At 38.0% G+C, this 22,002-nt stretch overlaps 1 protein-coding gene across 3 annotated transcripts in view; it reads right to left on the bottom strand.

Moving 5' to 3' along the window:
* tpk1 (thiamin pyrophosphokinase 1) overlaps positions 1-22,002 on the bottom strand; it is a 70,589-nt gene that overhangs the window by 1,069 nt on the left and 47,518 nt on the right. For all 3 annotated transcript variants that reach the window (XM_088001403.1, XM_088001402.1, XM_014992913.2), the window contains one exon: positions 21,023-21,131. In XM_088001403.1, coding sequence (XP_087857529.1) covers positions 21,023-21,131 — 109 coding nt within the window. The remainder of the gene's footprint in view (positions 1-21,022; positions 21,132-22,002) is intronic.

Below are 22,002 nucleotides of genomic sequence, written 5' to 3' on the forward strand. Positions count from 1 at the left end.
TTAGCAAAATATTTTTTTAAAACTTAATATACCCCTGTGAATAGTTAAAGGACACTGGCCTATGCCAGCTCAACAGGAAAATAAATGGTCATTGCTGACCTCTAGTGGACAAAGTTTATACATAAAATTGAAAGGAAGTAATCTGTCAGCTGAAATGAATTTGCAATTGCTAATGGTTTATTTTTTCATTATACTAGTTTATTGGGATTTAGTATTGAATTTAGACATTTAGTGACCATGTTTAAAACTTAATACTTTTTTCTGTTAAATTAGTGTATGGAATAAAACAATCATCTTTTTCTGGGTTCCTATAGATTTTCCATGCAAAAGTTCTGGACTCTTGCCGGTTTAACTTTCCTTAGTGTGTTGTCATTTAGCTTAATTCTTACCTATATAATATTAAAGTTTATCACTGATTTTCAGCAATTATTTTTTACAGTGAGCAGAATAAAAAAAGAAACAGGAAAAAAACAAAAGAGGACATAAGCATATAAGGAAAAAGAAAGGGGCAAGAAGGTTAGACATTAATGCCAGAAGGAAGAAAGGGCAGGAAGAACAAATAAAAAAGGGTAGAAACGAGTAAAGGCAGGGAAAGGAAAGAAAGGGCACAAGGAAGCAAATGAGGCAATGACATTGAAAAAAGAAAGATGAACTCCAAGGAAGGAAATTAGAAGGAAGGTATGTCAAACAGAAGAGAGAAATTACAGAAAGAATGAAGGACAGTGGAGGAAAGTAGTAAGATGCTCAGACAGAAGAGTTAAGACACAAGATGAGAGGCGAGCATGTGGAAGGATAAAGGGGTGAAAGAATGAGGAGGGGCGATTAAAAGGAAGTGAGAAGGGAAACACAGAAGGAAAGGAGAATGGAGGAAGGACACAAAGAAGGAATGAACGTTGATCACAGCACAGGAAAATAAGATATGTTTTTCTATATGTATCCAGACTTGGAATTCACTAAAATAAAATTCCACACTTTTTCACACTGTGTAGACTACCTTTAGCTTTAGCATTTTAAACCCACAAACACTCAACCAGCAAGTAATTATAAGGCCATAACAGTTTTTTTTTTTTTTAAACTTGCCTCTAAGAAATTGGAGAGCAAATGGTGCCCTACAATAGTAATTGAGCCGTACTAAAGCTGGAAAAATAGTCTGCTTTATGAAAACAACTGGCCAAATTAGAGCACTGTATTTCTTATTAATGGAGAACAAGAATAGTCCTAGTAGTACAATAGCCAGACCTTTAGCTCTCAGCTCTGATGACTTTGTCGAATTTTTTTTACAAATGAACATTGAAAATAAATAAATAAAAAAATTGCAATCCTTCAAACATTAGTAACTAGTTCTTCTGTAAGTAGCCTAGTGGTTTTTCCTGTTTAGCATAAGTTCGCCTCTCCACTGTCAGTTATTGCTAGATGCTCCTCGTTCAAGAGGAAGCACAGGAAGGTTAGTGACACAATTGGTTAGGTTTCTTTAAAGTTTACCAGTGAATAATAAACTGAATGTTGACTTTTGTTAAATCAATTGCTGAGCAGGATCTAGTAGGAATGCATAAAATGAATATTGTATCTATCAATATGACAGGATTAAATGGATGATATTTGCATAGTTTGGACATTTTTAATTTTTGTACAGTGGCTTAAGATATTTGTTGTGAATTGAAACCATGTGAATGAACTTAACTGAATTGACCTGAACTTCATATACGCAAACAACCAAGTCACGGAAAGGAAATAATCTATAATCTCACCAAATCAGGACAGTTTTGTTGAATTCAGTCAGGGAATAATCGGTCTCGTAAGGAACAAATGCATCACTGTGCTTCAGCAGGCAGGAATGACAAAAAATATGAAACCGACCATCACCGTTTTTCAATTACCAGTTACGTTTATTTATGCAGCATTAGCTCCGAACAAGCAGCGCTGACAAGCTCCCTGAGAATGGAGCCGCTGAGTCGTGTCTAATATGAAAAGGGCAAACTCACCAAGAACATTTACAGCGGGCTTCTCTGCTATTCCTGCACCTCTATCTGTCACAATGTCTTTAGCATCGGTAGCAAGTTAAATATCAAATCAATGAATGACTGCACAGTTCGGCAATTCTGCAAACGTCTTCTTTAAAAGTGTTGCATGACAACACTGACGCTTTTGTGGTTTTTATTCAAGGAGCCGATCATGCACACACTATATAAATACATATAATCTCCAATTTAATTTGTGTCTTATATTGATCTGATCATCTGCTTTGGCTGTTCAGTGTCAAACTGTGTTGAATGATTAGTGGGCCGATTACCACAAGCCACAGCAGGAACAAAAAGGTCCATCGAAGGTCAGGATGCCACTCGTCAATTATCGCTTCCCCTGCGCAAAGCTCACCTTAAGTGTGGAATAAACAAGGCTATGCTGAAAACGCCGTCTTGACCAGCGGTACCAAAGTACCAATCTGAACTCTGTCACAGATCTGTGTGAAAAAAATGAAGCTGTGAATACTTTCCGGATGCTCGGTATCTATCTATCCGTTTCGAAAATGTTGATTTGTTTATGGACAAAAAAGGTTCTGGAATACATTTTTTGTTCCAATGTTTTTACGTCACTAAACACTGCCATTTCAATATGCACTGTATATAATAAAAGACCATTTTTGCAAGTCGTTCTCTTCATCTTTAAAAAATGAACTGACTAGAATGTCTATATCGCAACGTTTAAATTGTAAAAGTTGATTTCCCCACATGTTCAATATTCAATTGGTACGTAAGTGATATATTTATTTTTTTGTGAGTGTACTAATGCAGTTCCACCTCAATTAAATTAGGTTCAATTTTTCTATATAGTACAGATTCACAACAAATATTGTCTCAAGGCACTTTACAGGAGAAACATGGATCCAATTTATATACAGGAATATGTGTTCAATTTAAGGTTATTAACAGAGTCAAAGTCAACAGGTTGAATAAAAGGAAGTCCTGGTCATCATTCACATAAAGCATAATGAGATGAAGGTAAATATTGGATCTGTGAAATCCTTATGGTAAAGATTTCCCGGAGCTCCTTATGAAGCAATTATTGTTTGAACAGTCCTGCTCTTTCTTTTCCCCGGGTGTTAAATGACTCCCTGCAGTACAACTACAGCATATTGTATTACAAAAAAAATAAATAAATAACATACAATTTCAAATGTGGAACATGTGTAAAAATTTCCCCTAAAATGATCAAATTAACATCATATAGGACATCTACACCTACGCACACTTCCTATAATACCAAATATATATCAAATACCGCACTAATACTGGGTAGCACAAATGCAACCACTTGCACTGCTTGATCACCGTAAACAGAATTTCAAACATCGTAGAAGAAAACATCTGCCTTATAAATATGCAGAAGCTGTTGCTGAAACAATATCACATAAAGGTAAAAGTAAATGTAGAGAAACAAAGGCAGAAAGGAATGAAGCAAATCATTTGTCCACAGGCGGCTGCACGCACATCAAACGGGGACAAAGAAAAATCCCATCCCACTTCAAAGACTCCCAAACAAGCAAGGTATTAGAGCAGCTTGACTCAGAATGAGGAGGATAATAAGTCTTTTGTGAAGTTAGGTTACTTAATAACTGAGTGAGCACAAAGGCACGATCACTTTGCCATGGGTGTAGGAGAATTACATCAGGCTGTGCTTGAACATCTTTCTTGGCAGGATAATGGATTTCCACTGTATTTTTACCAGCGTGAGGTTGTCAAAGAGTTGGAGGAATGGAGAGTTATGTGTGAGTGAGCTTGTTTGTGGCTCTCTTCAGACGGGTCAAAAGTTCCGGAGAGGGTAGGTGTAACAAACAAGAGCTTCGATTCTCATCCAAATGAGAAAAATAAAACCTCCCAACCTCCTGAGTGCTAAATGCATTTTTCAGCCAAATGTGGAACGTTCTTGTCATTTCTTTTCCTCACGGCTGAACTAAAGCCTTGAATATTATGAAATATAGACAGAAAGGGTGCGTGCAATTATATATCTACCCTAAGTCTGGAAAACCACAGGACAGTGTGTTCAGATTACTGCCAAGACAAGCGTCCACACATCAGTTTCACATGGGTAGTAATGGGACACGTAATTATCAAAACTCCCACCAGGGGCACCAGAGCACAACAATAGGGAATGCATGGGAGGCAGTCATAACAGGATGGCAAATGTGATTTGTACAAACACAGCTGTTGTCTGTGAGCACTTCCATTCAACAAACCTCCACACACACACGCGCACAAAGGTGTGCGTGCTAACTTTACAGATCACTAAAGGCTTTCAAATAGCTTCATTAGCAATCACCTCCTCAAAGCTGATAGCGATCAATATCTGCTCCCCCTCCCCAGTCCGTGCAGAGGGGACCATGATGAGCGCCGCACCCCCTAGTGATAACAATGGAGATGTTTGCTGCCTGTAATTGCATTTCCAGCGCCACAGCCGAGAGGGCCCGTCAGCTGTAAGTGGGGCCGTATTTACACAACAAATTACCCAGGAGAGAGGGTGGCTAAGGAGAGACTCTGCAGACATGCAGACACTCACGCTGTGGTGGACAGGTAAGGGGGGAGAAGGGGTGGCAGGGCATTATGGGTGCTTCTGGCCTTTTCTGAAAGATAGAGAGGAATGCTGCTGCTCTATTTTTGAATCCTAATGATGTTGTGTAAAGAGGCTTTTGGAGGACCTGCTAAAGGTGGCAAAAATATTTTGGAATGCTCAAACAGTGCAGTGCAACTGTTGAGGTAAATGGGACTTTTCAAAGTCACTATTTATGCTAGTATATATATATTTTTTTTTAAAAAAAAAAGTAGCAACCTAAGCACTTTTCAAAATTTTTATTTCACTTTCCATTATGTAAAGTTGGATTTTTTTTATTTTTATTTTTTACAATGAGTTTAGGCTGCAAAGAAGTGATTCAAAACTATCAAAGATCTGTTAAAATTGTGTTATGGAGGAATGTGTGCTGAAGGCAAGCACAAAATAATGTTTTGTGCCAACTAATACCAGTGGTCTAAATGAGAGGATTTATAAGACGTGACCATGGTGAAATCAGGTAAACAAGATTGTGGTTTTGCAACATAAGATCAGAAAAGCATTTAAGTGCCGAGAAACAAGATGATTGAAGAGATCTGAACAGGACTGTATGTAGGAGAGAATTTCAAACTTGCTTTTATGGAAAGTTTTAGAGTAAAGAGAAGCTTAAGTTTCCCTGGAGCTATTTTTGTAGCTATTCTTCTCTGGGATTGGGCCACTAAGGGACCTCGAGTGTTTTCCTTTCCTCTGCATGTATTTTCCATTTAGACACTTTTTGCCATTACTGCTGCTCAAACCATTTCTCGTCTTTTTTTTTCTGTAAACACACGGCCAGGCTGAGTGGGGTATATCTTATGTTTCTCATTTATTTAGCAGAATTTGTCTTTTAGAAGGAGTCATTGCTACCATTAACCATTTCTACCAACTTTTTTGTGGTTCCCCATAGAAACATGCCTGGGTCAGTTCTTTGTTTAGCAGTGTCTCTATTTTGGACAGTCATTTCTCCCAACAACCAACTGTCCTCTTTTTGTTTTAGATAAAAAAGTACTTCTGGCTCAGTGTCTCTGTGTTTACCTTTCGTCTTTTTCCTGGGTGGAAACATAAGGGGGGCATTAATAAGTAGTGTTTCTCTGTTTAGCCGTGTCTCTCCTCCAGATGGAGTCATCAGTAGAGCTTTTGCTGCCATTAACTTTCTTTTATGTACTCTTCCTGTTTTTTTTTCTATTCCAGCTCAGAGCATTTTATTTAGCTTCGTCTCTTCTCTCTGTCTTTAACAATCCACAGTCTGTGTTCTGCTTCCATTATTTTGCATTAAATAACAGCATTAAATTCAGTAAACAAATTTGAGAAAAGACAAATGAAACATATGACAAATACAAATTTTTGGAACGTTTTACTTCTGCTGCATAGGTCTTACAATAGGCAATAATGTAAATCATTTCATTTTTGACGGATATTTCTGTGCTTCTGGAATATCTGGTATTATGGGAAACAAATCTAAAAGGAATGAAAACACCTTTTAAAAAAAACAGCTGATCACAAAGTGAAACAAATCATTTACATTCCCATTATACCTCAACATGTCCCTTTTTAATATGACTTGTCATGGAGACAAAACTCATTCCATCAGGTAGAAGACCCCGCTGTTATTCAGAATGCAGCGCCGTCAATGGTTATGCTGCATAATGGGAAAGGGAAAATGGTTTTCAATAAAACATGTGTATTCAGTAATAAGCTATTTGAATTACTAAAATGGAGAGAACACGTGATTGTATTTTAGGATAAAGCAACCCTAAGGGTGAAGAAATCCCTTCTAGATTTATTTAGCTATTTTGCGTGAGGCAGGAATAATCAGTGCCGGCCCTCCACAAAAACAGAAAACCTATGAATCATAAGTATTTGTTGCTCTAATTATGTTTACATACCAATAGAAATATAAATCAAAATGATTTTTAATATGAAAAAAAAAGAAACATTCAGTTGCGTTTTATTCAAGAAATACAGAGCTGTATATCCCAATATATCAGCCTGTGGTTTCAAAGCGACGTTCTCATTTACTTTATCCACCTGACATTCTCCTTACATTTAAGGCCATTTATTGGCGGGCCGTGATGAGCACTCGCAGTGTTAGCACCATCTGCTGTGCGGTGATAGCTGCTTCCATTAAATGCCGGCGGGTTTTAAAAGGGTGAGGTGACAAACCTTGTCCTGGCTTAAGTCGACCTTTAGATAAGAAAACTCATCTCTGCTGGCACTGCGGTGACAATCATGTGGGAGACGAGCTTCCAAACAGACATCAGAGTAAGTAATCTATATTTTAATAGTAAATGTTGATTGTGAGGGATAATTCATTATCTGTGTGGTTTTTTTTTTCTTTTTGCTAAAAAGGTTGCTTGGATTAATTAAGATGATATGCAATTCCATCTCGGGTATGTCGATGATTGCGTGCGTCTACGTAGTTTGTTGTTGCTATACATTTGCTCCAGAGTCTCTGCACTAGGTCTGTGTGTGTTTATGTGGACTTGTCTGCTTCCTCGCAAGTTTGACGCTCCGCTGGGGGTGCTAGTGGCAGTTCACATCAGGGTCCTCTTCATTTCCCCCCTCTACCCTAGTGTGTGATGTGCACAGTGTCAGAAATCTACGGATCCATAAATAAAACCATAAAACAGCAGTTTTCCCTCCTGCTGCCGCACTCTGCAGCTACAGAATATATATGCTTCCCCCCCTCCATCCCTCCCCAGCTCTACTCCCTACTCTAGGACCTTGGTGAGCGAGAGCGAAGGAGAAAAGAGAGGAAATGAGAGAAAAGACAGAGCAGAAGAGGTGGAATGAAGGGAGTACAAGGGCAGTGAGATGAGGCGAGATTATGCAGGAAGGTGTAGAAGTGAAAGTGCAAAAAAAAAGTGCGGGGTAGGAAAAAAATGTAACACCGAAAGATGAAGAAGAATAGATAAACACCTTGTGACTGAATCCCTGGAAGAAAGACACAAAAACGCGAGGCGAGAGTACAAGTAGAAAAACAAGGGTGAGAGGGGAAGAGATATGAAAAGAAAAGACGAAGGTCAAAGAGCATGTTTGCATCCAGAGCAACAGAAGGAAAAGGAGAGATGCTTCAGTGGAGATGTCTGCCTCTGGCAGGGACACTGGGTTAGACCTCACCGACTGAACCAACTTTGTCAGACATATCTGTTCAAGTGCGAGATAAAGTACACTGCTTTGCCCTCTTTTGAAAACAGTATTTTACAGTATTTAGGAAGCCTCCTGAATACTGATGCATCACGTCGCAGATAACGCTTCGGGCCTAATCTACATGGCTAAAGGCAAATCCGACCTCATATTCTACCCCCGATGCTTCTGAAATCACATCAAAATGTTCATCATTTCACGTACAAATACCCTGGGTGTGATTTTCCAATAAAAGCACTGCATATATATGGGGAGTTTGCAAACATTTCACGTAAGAAAACTCCTTAAGCACCCATTCAACTAAACTCCCAGGAGCTCATTGTCAATATTTGTTCTTCGTGTTTCCCACATTTTATCTCCTCCTAAAGTCAACATGCCAGAGGGGGGAGGAGGCTCTGTTATAAAGTCAGATTCAGTTGCAGACAAAGAAGTGCATGAAGTGGAGAAGATGTTAGCAAATCTTGTTACCACAAATGTAACCTCATCCTTCCCAGAGAGTATTAATTAGACTAATGAGGCTATAACTGATTCTGCATGTCTAAGTTGTCAAAGCAATGCATATGTTTGCGCCCGGCGAGTCGCGCTGTTCAGACGGCAACTAAAAATAAGGAATATGTAATAAAATCCTTATTAACACCCTGTCTCATTTGCATTCCAATGTGTGTTTTTTTTTTGGAAGGCTTACGATTCATAAACACCACGTTCTCGTTAACAGCAAGGCCAAGCTTTCGTTTCTTGCCCAAAGTTTACTTTTAATTTAAATTTCTCCACGACTTTGGCTCTCTGATAAAATTTGCAGTGGAAATCCATCTGGGTGTACACGTGTTTACCTTGATCAGACTTGGCACCTGCCCGTGTTGCATCTGTGCATTTTCTGTGTCTCCGGTATTTGAACTTAGGAGTGTTTTGGGAAATGCCCGGCTCCTTTGATCATAGCGCCTCTGTCGACGTGTATTTTGGATTCAGCATTTAGGTTCAACGTCCACATCTCTCGATCTTTTTATTTACAAAAATCATCACAGAATTCTATTATATTAAACAATTTGTCAAATCCTAGGCAATAAGTCTGTCAGACTGTCGTACAAATCATCGCGTATCGCCGTGGCACACACTGACTAATTTGTTGACTCCCGAGTTCTAACAAAGTTGCTGATAAAACTCACTCACAAATAAAGTGAATGACGAATTAGAGAAATGTTAGCAGGCAGGGATATTCCGAACCAAATTCTGGATTCTTTTGAATTTTACGTCTCAAGACTTAAAAAGTCCTGAAACCAATCTACAGACAAGGTCTGGCATTTATGAGCATTCTGATCCAGTAGTTTTAAGCAACCAGTGAGGAGAAGCTCCACCATTTTATCTGCATATCGTATTGTATGGAAACCTGAGCCTCCTCAGACGTTCTCTCATCAGTCTCCTGACAGTTATTGTGTGCATGTCCAATTCATATGAGCATATCAGCACAGTGTTACCAAAAAAAAAAAAAAGTTAAGAAAAAGGGCTGATGTGCAAGGAAACACACACAGGAGTAAAATTAAATGTGCACGCACACACACATGCACGGCCACGGAAACCAAACTTAGAGAAATAAGAATTATATTCACACCCAGCCAAGAAGAGAGTGTTTTTGCATGACAGCTATTCAAATTTGTTGTTTATTGTGATCCCCACTAAGCCAAAAACCTCATGACGAAGCAGGCTGAAAACACACACACACAAAAAAAATTATACACAAATGCCAAACCCAGGTTGTGTTGCTGCAGGATGAATGCTTTTTCAATACTAAGCTGTCAGATGGGAGAGGGCTGAGTCACATGGAATAACTAAAGAGGCTTTCCACACACAAGCAACACACACACAGCAAAGGATAATATTAAGTCAATCACAGATGAAAGCTCATCGTCTCGATGACCTTTGTAACCATAATCATCCCTATGAGGGGTTTGCTTTTAGCTTGCTGAAATGAAGTTTACCGCTTGATTTAAAAGTCCTCCAAAATGCCCATTAAGAGGATCCAAGGTCAAAAGCCCTCGACCCTTGTGTTAAACTTAAGGAGACGTAAGAGATGGATGCAGGACTGTTAAGCATACAATTTCACTGACTTTTTGCACACATATGAACACACAGATGCACGCCTTTAACTCTAACCCGGGATTAGGCAGAAGGCCTTCACCAAGACCGTGATCAAGACTGATCTAATATAATGAGTTTTTTCCTCTCATTTTATGCCCGGTACCATCAGAACATGCACTGTTTGCGACCCTGAAGCTGTTGCAATGAACCACCGTTTATTTAGAATCTTGGGAATTCATGAAAGTATTTCAAGTGATCTTATTCCACTGGTTTAGAGCTCAGAAAGCTTTTGAAATGACCCATAATACACGCACACTTGAGCACAGGTCTCAGGCCTAATTATCTACTTACGGAGAGAAAGATATGGATTTAAAAAATAAAAACAAAAAGGATTAAAAAATACAGTCTATTTTTTTTAATGCCATTTAATAAGAAGGGAATCAGATTTTTTTTTTTTTTTTCTGGCTGGTTTCCTCCCACATTTCCAAAAAACACGTTTCAATGTTTCCTCGAAACGAAACGTGGATTTAAGACAAGTGATTTGATGCGTTTTAGTTATAAATAAGACATTCCAGTAGTTACAAATGAACAAAGTTTTACTGACTGCCTGATGGCCACAACTTTAAGATGAACTTTTACTTCAAAACATACACATGCCATTAAACGCACTGAAAATAGCTCCGCCGAAGACATTAGCAAATACAAAAGCCAGCTGATTTAATGTACGACAAGCCAATTCCACGTTCTTCGAAGTAGATGGGTCTGTTTGGCTTAAGTGCTTTTATAAATGGATGCATACAGCTTTAATTAATTTAACGAGCACCAAGAAAAGATTTAAGTCTCCAAGTAGCTTTCAGGTTTTTAATTGAGGTAAGCTGAACTATTCTAAGAAAGCAGATGCCAAGAAAGCCATGGTTTTTAATAATAAGGCCACATTTCAGTATAGATATGTCCAATAGCATTAGTTTGCTATGTTCCAATGTATTCAGTATGTCTATTGAGTACACATATATTCAATATCATTAATTTACTCTGCCCCAGAAAGCTTTGAATTAAAAATAATTTGAGTTTACGAATTCAATGTCTATAAAAACTTCTTGCCCCTTGGATATTTTTACACTTTTATTGCTTTTAGAAATAAATCAAGACCAACATCATTTGGCTGTTTTGAATATTTATACAGTTGTTTTATGTTAAACATTTTTTTTCTATATCATTTTGTAGAAATGAGTTTTCACTTTGATGTTAAAGTTCTTGTTTATTTCTTGTCAAAACTCAAATTTGACTGATTATGATTGATTTGTAAAAGCAATCAAAATGGTGAAACATCCTAGAGGGGGAATCGTTTTTATAGGCACTGTAAAAGTGTAATGTGAACTTGTAGCATTCTGCCTTGTAAAACGGAAGGGGATTCTTTACTTCAGCCTCTAAGGCCTGATTTCTTTTTACTGATTTCACAAAGCGCTGTGAAACAGGGAGATGGTAAAAATGCAATTTCCCTTCTTTCCCACGAACAACATTTTAGGTTAGCACAAGCCATTAAAAACATCCTCTTGCATCTTTTCTCCCCAACATCATGGTTCGGCTGTGACTCTCCAGTAGAAAAGAGGGATGAAGTTTTGAGAGCTGATGAGGTAATATAAGGTATGACTGTCTAAGAAATTAAGAGTAATGTAGTTGCGTTCTTTTGTAATTGGTCATTTATCATGTGCATGACCTCCTTATTTGTCCATCCCTGAATGCGCACTCTGTCTCCTGGAGAAAATTGCCAATTGAAAATAATTAAATACCCAATTAATTTGATTGTGCTTTAAAAGCACGGAAAATGGCAGGATGATGTGAAATGAAATCATATACTTTCCCTGCCAGTATAAATAATCAGAATGCTACATGTGCCAGTACAGATAAGAGTCAATTTCTTCAGGTCTACCTGCTAATATTTGAAAGGTTAAAGTAAAGCCATGATTAGACCATCTACTTTAAAGTGTAAATATTTATCATACCAAGTTTGAAGCTGCATTTGCTCTGTGACTGTTTACGTGTAAGGCCTGGAGGTCTAAAGATCTCAAGTAGAAATCATGCAAAGCATTATGGGTTGCAGGATAAAAGTGGAAAGGAAATAAAAGTAAGTGGCACACACTTCCGATTATAGGAACGTATTCCTACAAACCAGACAGCGCAAAGAGGGAACGATTTTCTAGACACCTGAAACAACTAATGTGTTCAAATATGTGCGCATGCTTATGTACAAATATGCAAGCAGCTGTGTGAGATCTAACCATGTTGGTGGTTTCCAGCGGGTAACTTTTCTCCTATCATTGTTATAGAGATTTATGATATTCCACCATTTCAAATTACTGCCACAACGGCTTTATTGCGAACTTCTGTAAAGCAAGGACAAAGCAGTGCCCTGCAGCGGAGAAACAAGTCCAGACTAGGGGCTGCTTAATGCAAATAAATTGATAGAACGCTAAGTATTACTCCAGGCGAAGACTTCAAAAGTAAGTTCTCGCCCAGCGAGATCTCGGTCTGCGTTTCTTTGCCCTGGAATGATTAAATATTTCTAGCAGTCGCTGGTATCAGCAACCCAGGTCAAGCTTAGTGAAGGATATAAAAGGTGGCTTTGGTCCGAGTCCGTCATGGTTATGCAATATATGTTTCAGTTTGAGGAAATAAGAGCAAAAAAAATATTGCAAAACTCAGAGCAATGGGAATTCCTTTCACAACATTCCTCCAGCTGGAAGAGATAAACTAATCAAATGATTATTTAAATAGATGAAAAAAAAACATGACATGTTTCCTTGTACTTCACAATCTTGACTCAAACTATATTTTATTCCAATTTTGTAATAATGGCAAGGAATATTCATGCCATCAGAAATGCAATTGCAGATATGACAAAAAAAAAAAATGTTTGGGAGTCATTACTTTGTTTTGTCAGTCTGTGATGAAATAACAATTACTAGAAAACTAACCGACCCCCATAATTTTGTCTTATACATTTATTTCTATTTGCCTGCAATTCCCTGGGCTCTGGCAGTAATGGACTGCACTTACCTTTCCATATACAATTAGGCCTGTGATCGAATTCTGTGGATAAGTGCACCAGACCTGAAAAGCTGTACCTTTTAAAGGCTTCACGCTTTTTACACTTTTAACCTCCCATGAGAACTAAGCAATTCTGGTGCATATACGATCAAGCAAAACCCAGATCTATTTACAACAAAAGAAACATTTGAAGTCTTGCCTGAACTGTGTTTTTTTTTTTCTTTTTTCTTTGAACATCAAGGGTCCTGGCACACTTAATGTCTGGCATCTTCATTATGAATAAACACAGTAAATCTTCAGAACAGAATTATGCACAAACAGAGAAAACACACAAAACCAAAAACATAAACATACAAACAAAGAAGAAGAAGAAAAACAAATCCCAGTGTGCACCTTTCACAGATGGCTGTTGTATTTTGTCCAGGGAAGGAACAGATGCAGTGCTTGACATTTAGAATGAGGACAATTTTAATAAAAGGAAAAAAAAAAAGACCTCTGTTAAAAATGTACATGATTAAACAACAGTTGCAAGCTAAAGAGCAAAGACATTTAAAGACTCGCTCTAAATTCACAGCTGAAAAAAAAAAAGAGGAAAGTACTGAAACTTCTTGAGAGTGAAAGAGTGGCAAGTGCCTTACTTTCGTACCTCCAGGTTTACCTAATTAGATAAGGCCTGGAGAGAGCTCCAAACCACAGCAGATGGGGCAAAGCCAGAAACAGAATCCCTGAAGTGTGTCAAGGTAGATGTCACAGACCACAGGAAAAATGCTGCCAAAGAGAAACCAGGGCAGGGAAAGGAAACCGCTGAAACACCCCCCTGCTTGGCCAAAATGATTGGAGTTTAGGACCTAAATCACTACAAATATGACCCTCCTCCTGTGTGATTTGTGGAAAGAAACATAGTCCCCTCTCGACACCTGTGAGCTTGTGGGGATGAGCTTTACTAGGGTGGACTTAATAGAAATTCAAAAGGCTAGACTAAAAACTAAATTTTTTTGGTGTAAATGGTGTAAATATAGATTTAATTTCACAATGAGTGAATGCGCAAACTTAAGATCATGTCTATTTCTCTATTATTAAAGAATCTGTAAATCTAAGGTTTGTCAACTGAAGACAGAAGAGGGGATTTCTTTTTTTTTTGTTGTTGTTCTGTTTTAGCAAACATAAAAGCATCTGCTGTGGCAAAGCAGGGTGGAGAAACAAAATGAGCAAAGCTGTGCAAACCCATTCAACTGCAAAAAACACATTGCCTGAGGTATCTTCTGTAATCTGATATCAAATATTCGGAACAATGAAAACAGGCCTAGGAGAGAAGGGAGGTTGAATGGAGGGAATCGGGGAAAGTAGAACTTGAAGAAAAAGAAAAAGCATGAAATACCTTTGTTTAAATTGACTACATTACAGCTGAAATTGAATGAGCCCGTGCATGAGAGCGTGCGTGTTTGTGTGTGTGCGTGTGTGTGTGTGAACACATGCAAGCACCAGCTTGGAGCTCCTACACCCTTCCCAATAGTTTCCATAATCTGTCATTTCCTGCTGTGTTAGCACCCAGGAACATCAAATGAATGAGACGCCTGACAGGTCTCATTCTCTAACACCCATATGTCATCCTGTCACAACCTTTTTTTCCTCGCCACGCTCTGTCTGCTTTGCCAAAATTCTTTTTTTATCTCCTAACATTTCTTCTGACTCAGCCACTTCTAGCCTGTCACCTCTCTGTTTGTCTCGCTTACCACCACATCCTTCTCTCCTGTTCACCTCAGATCACTGTGGATGCTGCATTTCTATCAATGAAAATAGGGCAAGCATGTTTTTTTTTTTTTTGCTGAAGGAGATGTGGTAGCTCATCAGGCACTATGCATAACATACACGGCAAACTGGGACTCAAAACCCAGGTTGTTCTTACTGCAAATGTAACAGTGCTACTAACTGCACCACCACAAAACTAAACCTTAATATGTGAAAGATGCTCTACATTCGATACCATTTTCATTACTGCGGCAACATTTTCTGAAGGCACAGGGTTGTTTTTAGACAGAGTAAAAAAAAAAAAAAAAAAAAAGTATGATTAATTACAATTGGACTATATTTTAATTTCCTTCATTAGGGCGAAACAAAAAGGAATGGAAAAATTCAGCTGACGAAAAAAGTATATTATTGAAGCGTCATTTCCCTGCTTGAGAAAACCGAATAATATTCTTTATGGAAGTGTGCACAGTGATTCAGTCATGCAATTATATTTCTTGATCATAATCATTTATCTTTAGTTAGCCTATGTGTGCATCCATTTCTCTGCCAGTTTTCTGTTGATATAAATAAATGTTACAAGTGAGGGACAAAGTATAATTCAAAGAGAAATTATCTTTTTTCTTTTTTAAAGGTAAGGTCATTGGCCCAGGACTGGAACCCACGATGGCTGCGTCATACATGGGTTGTGCTTTACCGCTGCGCCGCCACTGCAGACGGAAATAAAAGCAGCAGCCCTCTACAGTTTCTGCCTTTTGGTAATTTTTGCACAATATCTTCTTTATAATTAACTAAAGCAGCAAGGTAGGTTGCTATAGGCATTATTTTGACATCTTTAAACTCCTTTGCCGTCAAACCAAGCAGAGGCGTGAGCAAAAGAGCCAACGTCGTTTAAAGAAATTATTTCCAGCTTTAAAAAACTGTCTTCTGCAACGTATTTTCATTGTAAATGGTGAAAGAGACAGTTTTTTTCTTTAATTTTGTAGTTAAAAGGCATTATGAGGTATTGAGATCATCACAGATGTACCTAAAGCTTCAGGTATCTCAGATTAAACATCGGAGGTTAAAATTAACAAGACGTTTTTGCCATCCAAGGTTATTTTTCGAGCATGATCGAGCAAACCGACGGAAAAAGGCCGACATGCTGCTTCACTGGATGTAAACCATTTTATTCAACGTAGTAGAAACGCGCCCCTTGAATACTAATAAAAAATATATTAAAAATGCATGGCATTCAGCTAATAGACAATTTTTGTGTGAAAGTTTTATAGGCTAGAAATAATATTTTGACACTAGTAAACAGCTAGGGCACAGTTAGAAAAAAAAAAAATAAACTCAAGATACGACATGAGCAGGAATACTTGACAGTGGTTTGCAACTGGATGCAGTTTGCTGAGTGGAAGACAGACCAGCTGTAAACGCGGCAGCATAATGGCTTTTATGCGATAAAGATAGCAGGGAAGAGGTTTGGATGCTGCATGAGCACAACACCCCTCCCTTACCTTTTCTCCGGAACACTCCTACATATATTTCTCTTGTTTACAAAAAACAAACAAAAAAAAAAACATACATGGCTGGCTGTTTGCAAAGTCATGGGGGGGAAAAAGCAGCGTCGCCCATTGCTGTTAAGATAAAATGTCTTTAAAGTTAAGCTGTCGATACACGAATCCACTAAAAATACTGAACTAACACCTTAATTACAAAACGGAAGTCCGGCAGATCCTGACGTATAGAAATTTTAAGATCGTGATGAGTTGTTGGTTAATAGCACAACAGTATTAAACTGTTAATCTTTCGACAAAATATACATGTTTTGTCTTTCAATTCAAAATACTTTCCTTGAGAAGATGGGAGTAAGGGATCCTGCAGACATGTCCTGTCTGCATCTCACAATTTAAATAATGTTCGCTAGAAATTACATTTGGAAACGTGACCCAGAGCTAGCACACAAATTCAACAACCCAACTCAAATATATGTATAATTAAAAGCTTGTTTATGAATATATGGACCAAACTATCAGCATATCATCTGATGAGCACACACACACGCACACACACACACGCACGCACACAGTGATTGCATTTACTGATAGTTTCCAGAGGGGGGAATTTAGGATTAATGATGGAAAATTAATGTAACATGCAAAACGGTGAGTTTCTCAGCTGTCACAGTCCCTCCTAATGAGAGGAGAGAGATGGCAGGAGTGTGAGAGTGAGGCAAAAAAAAAAAAGAAGGGAATAACAGTAAACTAGTTGGCTGCAAAAACAGGAAACAAAAGTGTGGAAAGAGAGATGGGTGTGAATTATAACAGAATGAGAGTGATAGCCTTGTTAACACGTACCAGATTCAAGCCAACTGAGATGCATCCATCTCTCCAGCTGCATTTTACTACTATACACACCGAAGAATAATTACTAAAGTTACTACATCATAAAATTGTTATTTTTACTACGCTGCAGTCACATCATTATTCAGTAGCACATACCAATCCTTTGGTATTATTACCGCAATGCAGACATATCATTAGACACAATTCTCTTGAGCCACTAGTGCAGAGGCTTCCTATCCTTCCTTTGTAATTGTAGAAATGACGGCTCCTTCTTTGTCTGGACTCCCTAATTACAAAGCAACATTCCAGAGAAAACATGCGAGACTAATGAGGCGAAAACTAACAGGTTTAAACACAGATTCTAATTCGCTGCATGTTTTCGTTAACTTCCAAAATGTTCAAAACGTTAATTTCCAATTGGCATTTTATGAAACGTTAACTTTTGTTTTTAGGCTGGTGTTGAATCCAAAACAATAACATGATTAGTAGTAGTTTGGTAAAACAAACAAAACACATCTCAAAAAGTATTAATCAGACTTCTTTGTTTGTTTTTTTTTAAATATTTTTATTAATTTATATGTTTGTGCTTTTTGGATTATATCTTATAAGTGAGCCTCCATCCATGGATCCATCAAACCATCAACCATCGAGCAACCACGGAAGCTAGAAGTCATGATCCTCTTAAAGTAAAGACACCCTGCATTTTCCAAACACTGTGCTACTTAAAATTATAATTTAAATTTATTGCTACCAATTAATCTGTAAAACACTGGTGCGTCGTCATTCCTTTTACAAACAATTAAATGTTTTGTGAAGTTCATGTTTTCTGATTGATGTTAAGTGTATAAGACCAAATATGAAAAATAAGCTTGTTAAATCAAAGAGCAAAAAAAAAAAAAAGCTTTTTTTTTTTTTTTTTTTTTTTTTTAAAATGACTGATGCTTGTCAAACATTTATGGTGCGTCGTCGCAGCTTTGCTTCAAGAATGGATTGTTACATTCACTCGAAGTTAAGCTCATTATTTTAGCAAAGTAACTGTGACACAGGTTAAGCATAATGAGCATGCTACTTTAAGGAACAATTTAACTAACAGAGCAGGGACATTTTTTTACCCATAAGTTATTTCCTAAAACACAGAGTTTGTATTTCCTCCCACTGCATCGATGTTGACCAACATCCCGATCCGCAAATCACTGTATGAGAGAAACTCCGGTTGTGAAAATAACTGTTTTTTTTTGTTGTTTTTTTTTTTTTTTTTTAGCAAACGCCTACATAACCCTTGAAATATTGTCAATTACACTTTGCAATTTAGATCAATTCAAAGACACCGCAATGAAATCCAAAGTTGTTTGTAAATGAAAGGGGTCATTTCCAGAGGTAAATTCGTGCCCTAATAATCTGTTTTTACTTGGTAAATGCTGAGGAAATGGAGTGAGGCTAAAGAGGAGTCTCGGATAACTAGTCTGGCTGCTGAAATAGGTACCTGCAGTCGAAACATGTCTGTTAAAAGCCATTATTACAATCTATGATATTAGACTGTGAATGAACTGAATGTGTTGATGGCATGCCAAAGGAAAAAGACTTTGCGGTAAGAGATATTCTTCTATACAAAATGAACACACTTTACCTAAGAAATGTAGCTGTTGTCTACCATTTTAAATACAATTTTTTTTTTCATTTAGTCCAAACAGTCAGAGACCGAATTAATTAATATCTTGAAATACGTTAATCCGAAAGATATATACATATCTACATATATGGCCTTATATGCTTATCCTTAAAAACCTATGTTTATATATAAGGTTACCGTCATAAAATTGTGATTTCCCTTTACCGAGACGATTCCTCAGATGGCTGAACTCTTGGGTTGTTTTTTCTAAAAAAAAATGCATGTCCAGTCTGATTCCTGTGACACAACGAGGGGTTGGGCTGCAGGTGTTAAGCTCATATGTAATTAAAAGTGAATTTACCACAAAGCTACAGTGCAAGACTACATGATTTGGTAAAGTAATGACTTGTCTTAGCATGAGAACTCATTAGGGTTCTGCTGTCCTTTGGTAATTGAATTTACATCAGAAGATTAAAAAAAAAATGCAAGATAAGTGTGGACAGAGTGTCGGGATTTTATATACCTGATTGACAGAGTACGCTAATAGAAATCTACGTGAGCAGAACTGGTTTACCTAATTGCCACTTAGTTAATTAGCTTTAATGGGTTTACTCACCGCCATTATGTTCCCATACACATTTCCTTACGGGTTTTTTTTTTCCTTCATAAACGTGGTTTATTTGTCAGCAATATTCACATGTTTTCAATATCGCTTTTTGGGGGAATAATTCCTAGAGAACTACAGCTGATTACTCCTGTCACAATTTTCGCTGTATGATCCATATGTGGAGCCAGCAGTAGTTCTGACCTCCTGGCAAAAATTCTCCAGAATATGAACTGTATTATCCTACATCCCAGAGCAGCTGGCAGTGGTCTTTCTGTGGCCTTTATATCATACAGGGCTAAATCCCCAAATCTCACTCACCCTGCTAGTTTCTGGCCACTGGTTTTGAAATGTTTCTAGGACACTTAGCTATTAGTTCTCTGAATGTATATAGATATGTTCTACTTTATTACAGAGAAAATGTAAATTATAGATAAACAAGAAGAAGAAAAAAGTGATAAAATTAACCAAAGGCAAGGTTATTCCAACTTCTCTTGGGCATTTTCCTACAGTGAAATAAACTGAAGTGAAATGCTTGCAGAATAAATGCCAATTAACACATGTCATCACATCTATATGAACTGATGTCAAATGTTATGTTCACTTTCAATAAAGTCTACCCTTAAATGAAGAAATAAATTTGAATAAAGTAAGCCATCTCCTTTCGACGAGCACGGCTGCTGCAGGTAATATGTACGTTTTTCTTCACGGAGAAGTTTCAAATAAGTGTGGGTCACTCAAAAATGTTCAGAAGTTGCATTTAATTCGCAGCACAGAGGGAAAAAAAAAAACAAAAACAAAAACATACTGCTGTCAAAACAAACTCACAACCCGGAGTGGTGCAATCAGCCTACTGTACATACACAAGTCAAAATTGAAGAGAAAATTATGTCCTAAATTTTAGTTTAATATTCTGGTCCTTCCCTCAAACCCCAGAAGGAAATCATTACTTCTAGCCTTCTAAATATGCATGTGGTTAATTATGCATCTTGTTACCACTGGCTAATCTGCATAAGACTCTCATGTATTAAGTCCCTCTCATTACCATTCAGAAGGCCATCTCACAGGTGTGCCAAGTAAGTGCACTGTACAACATATTGTAGCCAAAAAAAAGAAAAAAACTAACAAAAAAAAAAAAACTGAAAAAAAAAACAACACACACACACACACACCAACAAGGAGTCAATAAACAAGGCGGGAAGTGCAAGCACATATGAATATTCAAACGTGTACAACGACATGATCAAACAAGCAGACGTGTGCTCGCTCGAGCGTGCAGGCTCCTAAAAATGTACACGTGCACATACAGGCGGGAGCAGTGGACACCCACCAAGAAGCAGACACATTATGCAACCCTGGTGACAGAAGGTCCAGGTTCCCTTGAATGGGTGGCAGTTCAGCCTGTGCCAACTCATTAAGAGCACAGCTGGCCATGTGGGTTGGAGTGGAGTAAAACCACAGGGGTCCTCAGATGAGCTTCCAGTAGATTTTCACACAATTGTCAAGAAGACAAAAAGCTCTTTGAGGCGCGTTGTGTATCATTTGCAAATGAAACTTGTTCAAAACCGCAGAATCACTTGACTGAGGCAAATTAAGCACCTGTAAATCAGTGCCTCTCTTTTGCTTGTAGGAATGCATCGAGTGTTAATGGGTGGGGGGGAGGGGCAAAAACAAGCCTGGATCTTGTATTTACTTTGCAAAACAAGCATTAAAGTCTTCAAGCCTCGAGAAGATATAAAGATTATTTTCCTTCGCTGCAAACTTCAAACACTCGAGTTTATCCCATGCCGCTACACTGGCTTTACTGTATGTAAACTGAAGCTGCGAAGCTGCTTATGTAAAGCAAGCAGGAGCGTAATAACAGCTTGTAAACAGGAAGGGACTCACCCAGGTTCCATTTGAGTCCTGTGGTGACTGTCTGGCAGGGTCCACCTACAGGAATGAGGCTGCACCACTCTCCCTCCAGGCCGGTGTTTACTCCCAGTCTGTGGATGCCCTGCAAACACGTTGCATGAATGATGTGAATCGGTACGCGCCCGGATACTGCAACCCGAATGCAATGAAAATGTGGAGCAGGACTCCTTGAAACGCTTTATTCCTGACTCAGCTTCCACACTCACTCGCCAAGGTTTCATTAAAATAAGTGATTGCTCTTGTCAGAACTGTAGGCCTTGTTTTACTTCTCAAAGTTTAAACTGATCTTGACACGTTGAATTAGTTTTTGAGCCACAAATTATCTTAGAGATAGCTTTAACTACATTGTTGAGCAGCTTTAATCTGACATTTCACAGTAAGTAAACGAGTACAGTTTATTCAATAGCATCTTTAAGAAACATTAAAGATGCTATTGAGAAATTGTTGCCAGTGTCAATATGGTATTGTATGTTTGAATGAACAATAAAAGGAGGCCTATTTCTGAGGGATATTGCTCATGAAATGTTTTGTGTAGAAACAAAAAAAAAAGCATTTGCAACATTTCTAAATGCCACTCTCCTCTTCAAGAAACTAGTATTGGGAGACCAAAATAAAGATAATCACATAATATAGGTGGAAGTAAGTGTCCAACTTCTAGGGCTCAAATAAAGCCACATGCCAGAATATAGAAAGGTCAAAAACAAAGTTTCTCCTAGTTACAAAGTATGAAATTACCGGTACATAACTTGCCATTTGTTGATATCCTGGAGCTATGCGGCTGAATCAAACAAACAAAAAAGGATGGCTATAAGGTGCTTTGTAAAGGTTTTCAGACATTTTTTGAAGAGTGATAGTGCACTCTACAAAACTAGCTTTCATGGGAAAGTCGCGAGAAGAAATTCATTGTATGGAGATAGTTACAATAAGTCAAAATTCCAAGTTTGGAAGCTGGT

The sequence above is a fragment of the Poecilia mexicana genome, unplaced genomic scaffold (assembly GCF_051168715.1).
Source record: "Poecilia mexicana isolate PSO_F unplaced genomic scaffold, ASM5116871v1 scaffold_20, whole genome shotgun sequence".
NCBI classification, from domain to species: Eukaryota; Metazoa; Chordata; class Actinopteri; order Cyprinodontiformes; family Poeciliidae; genus Poecilia; species Poecilia mexicana.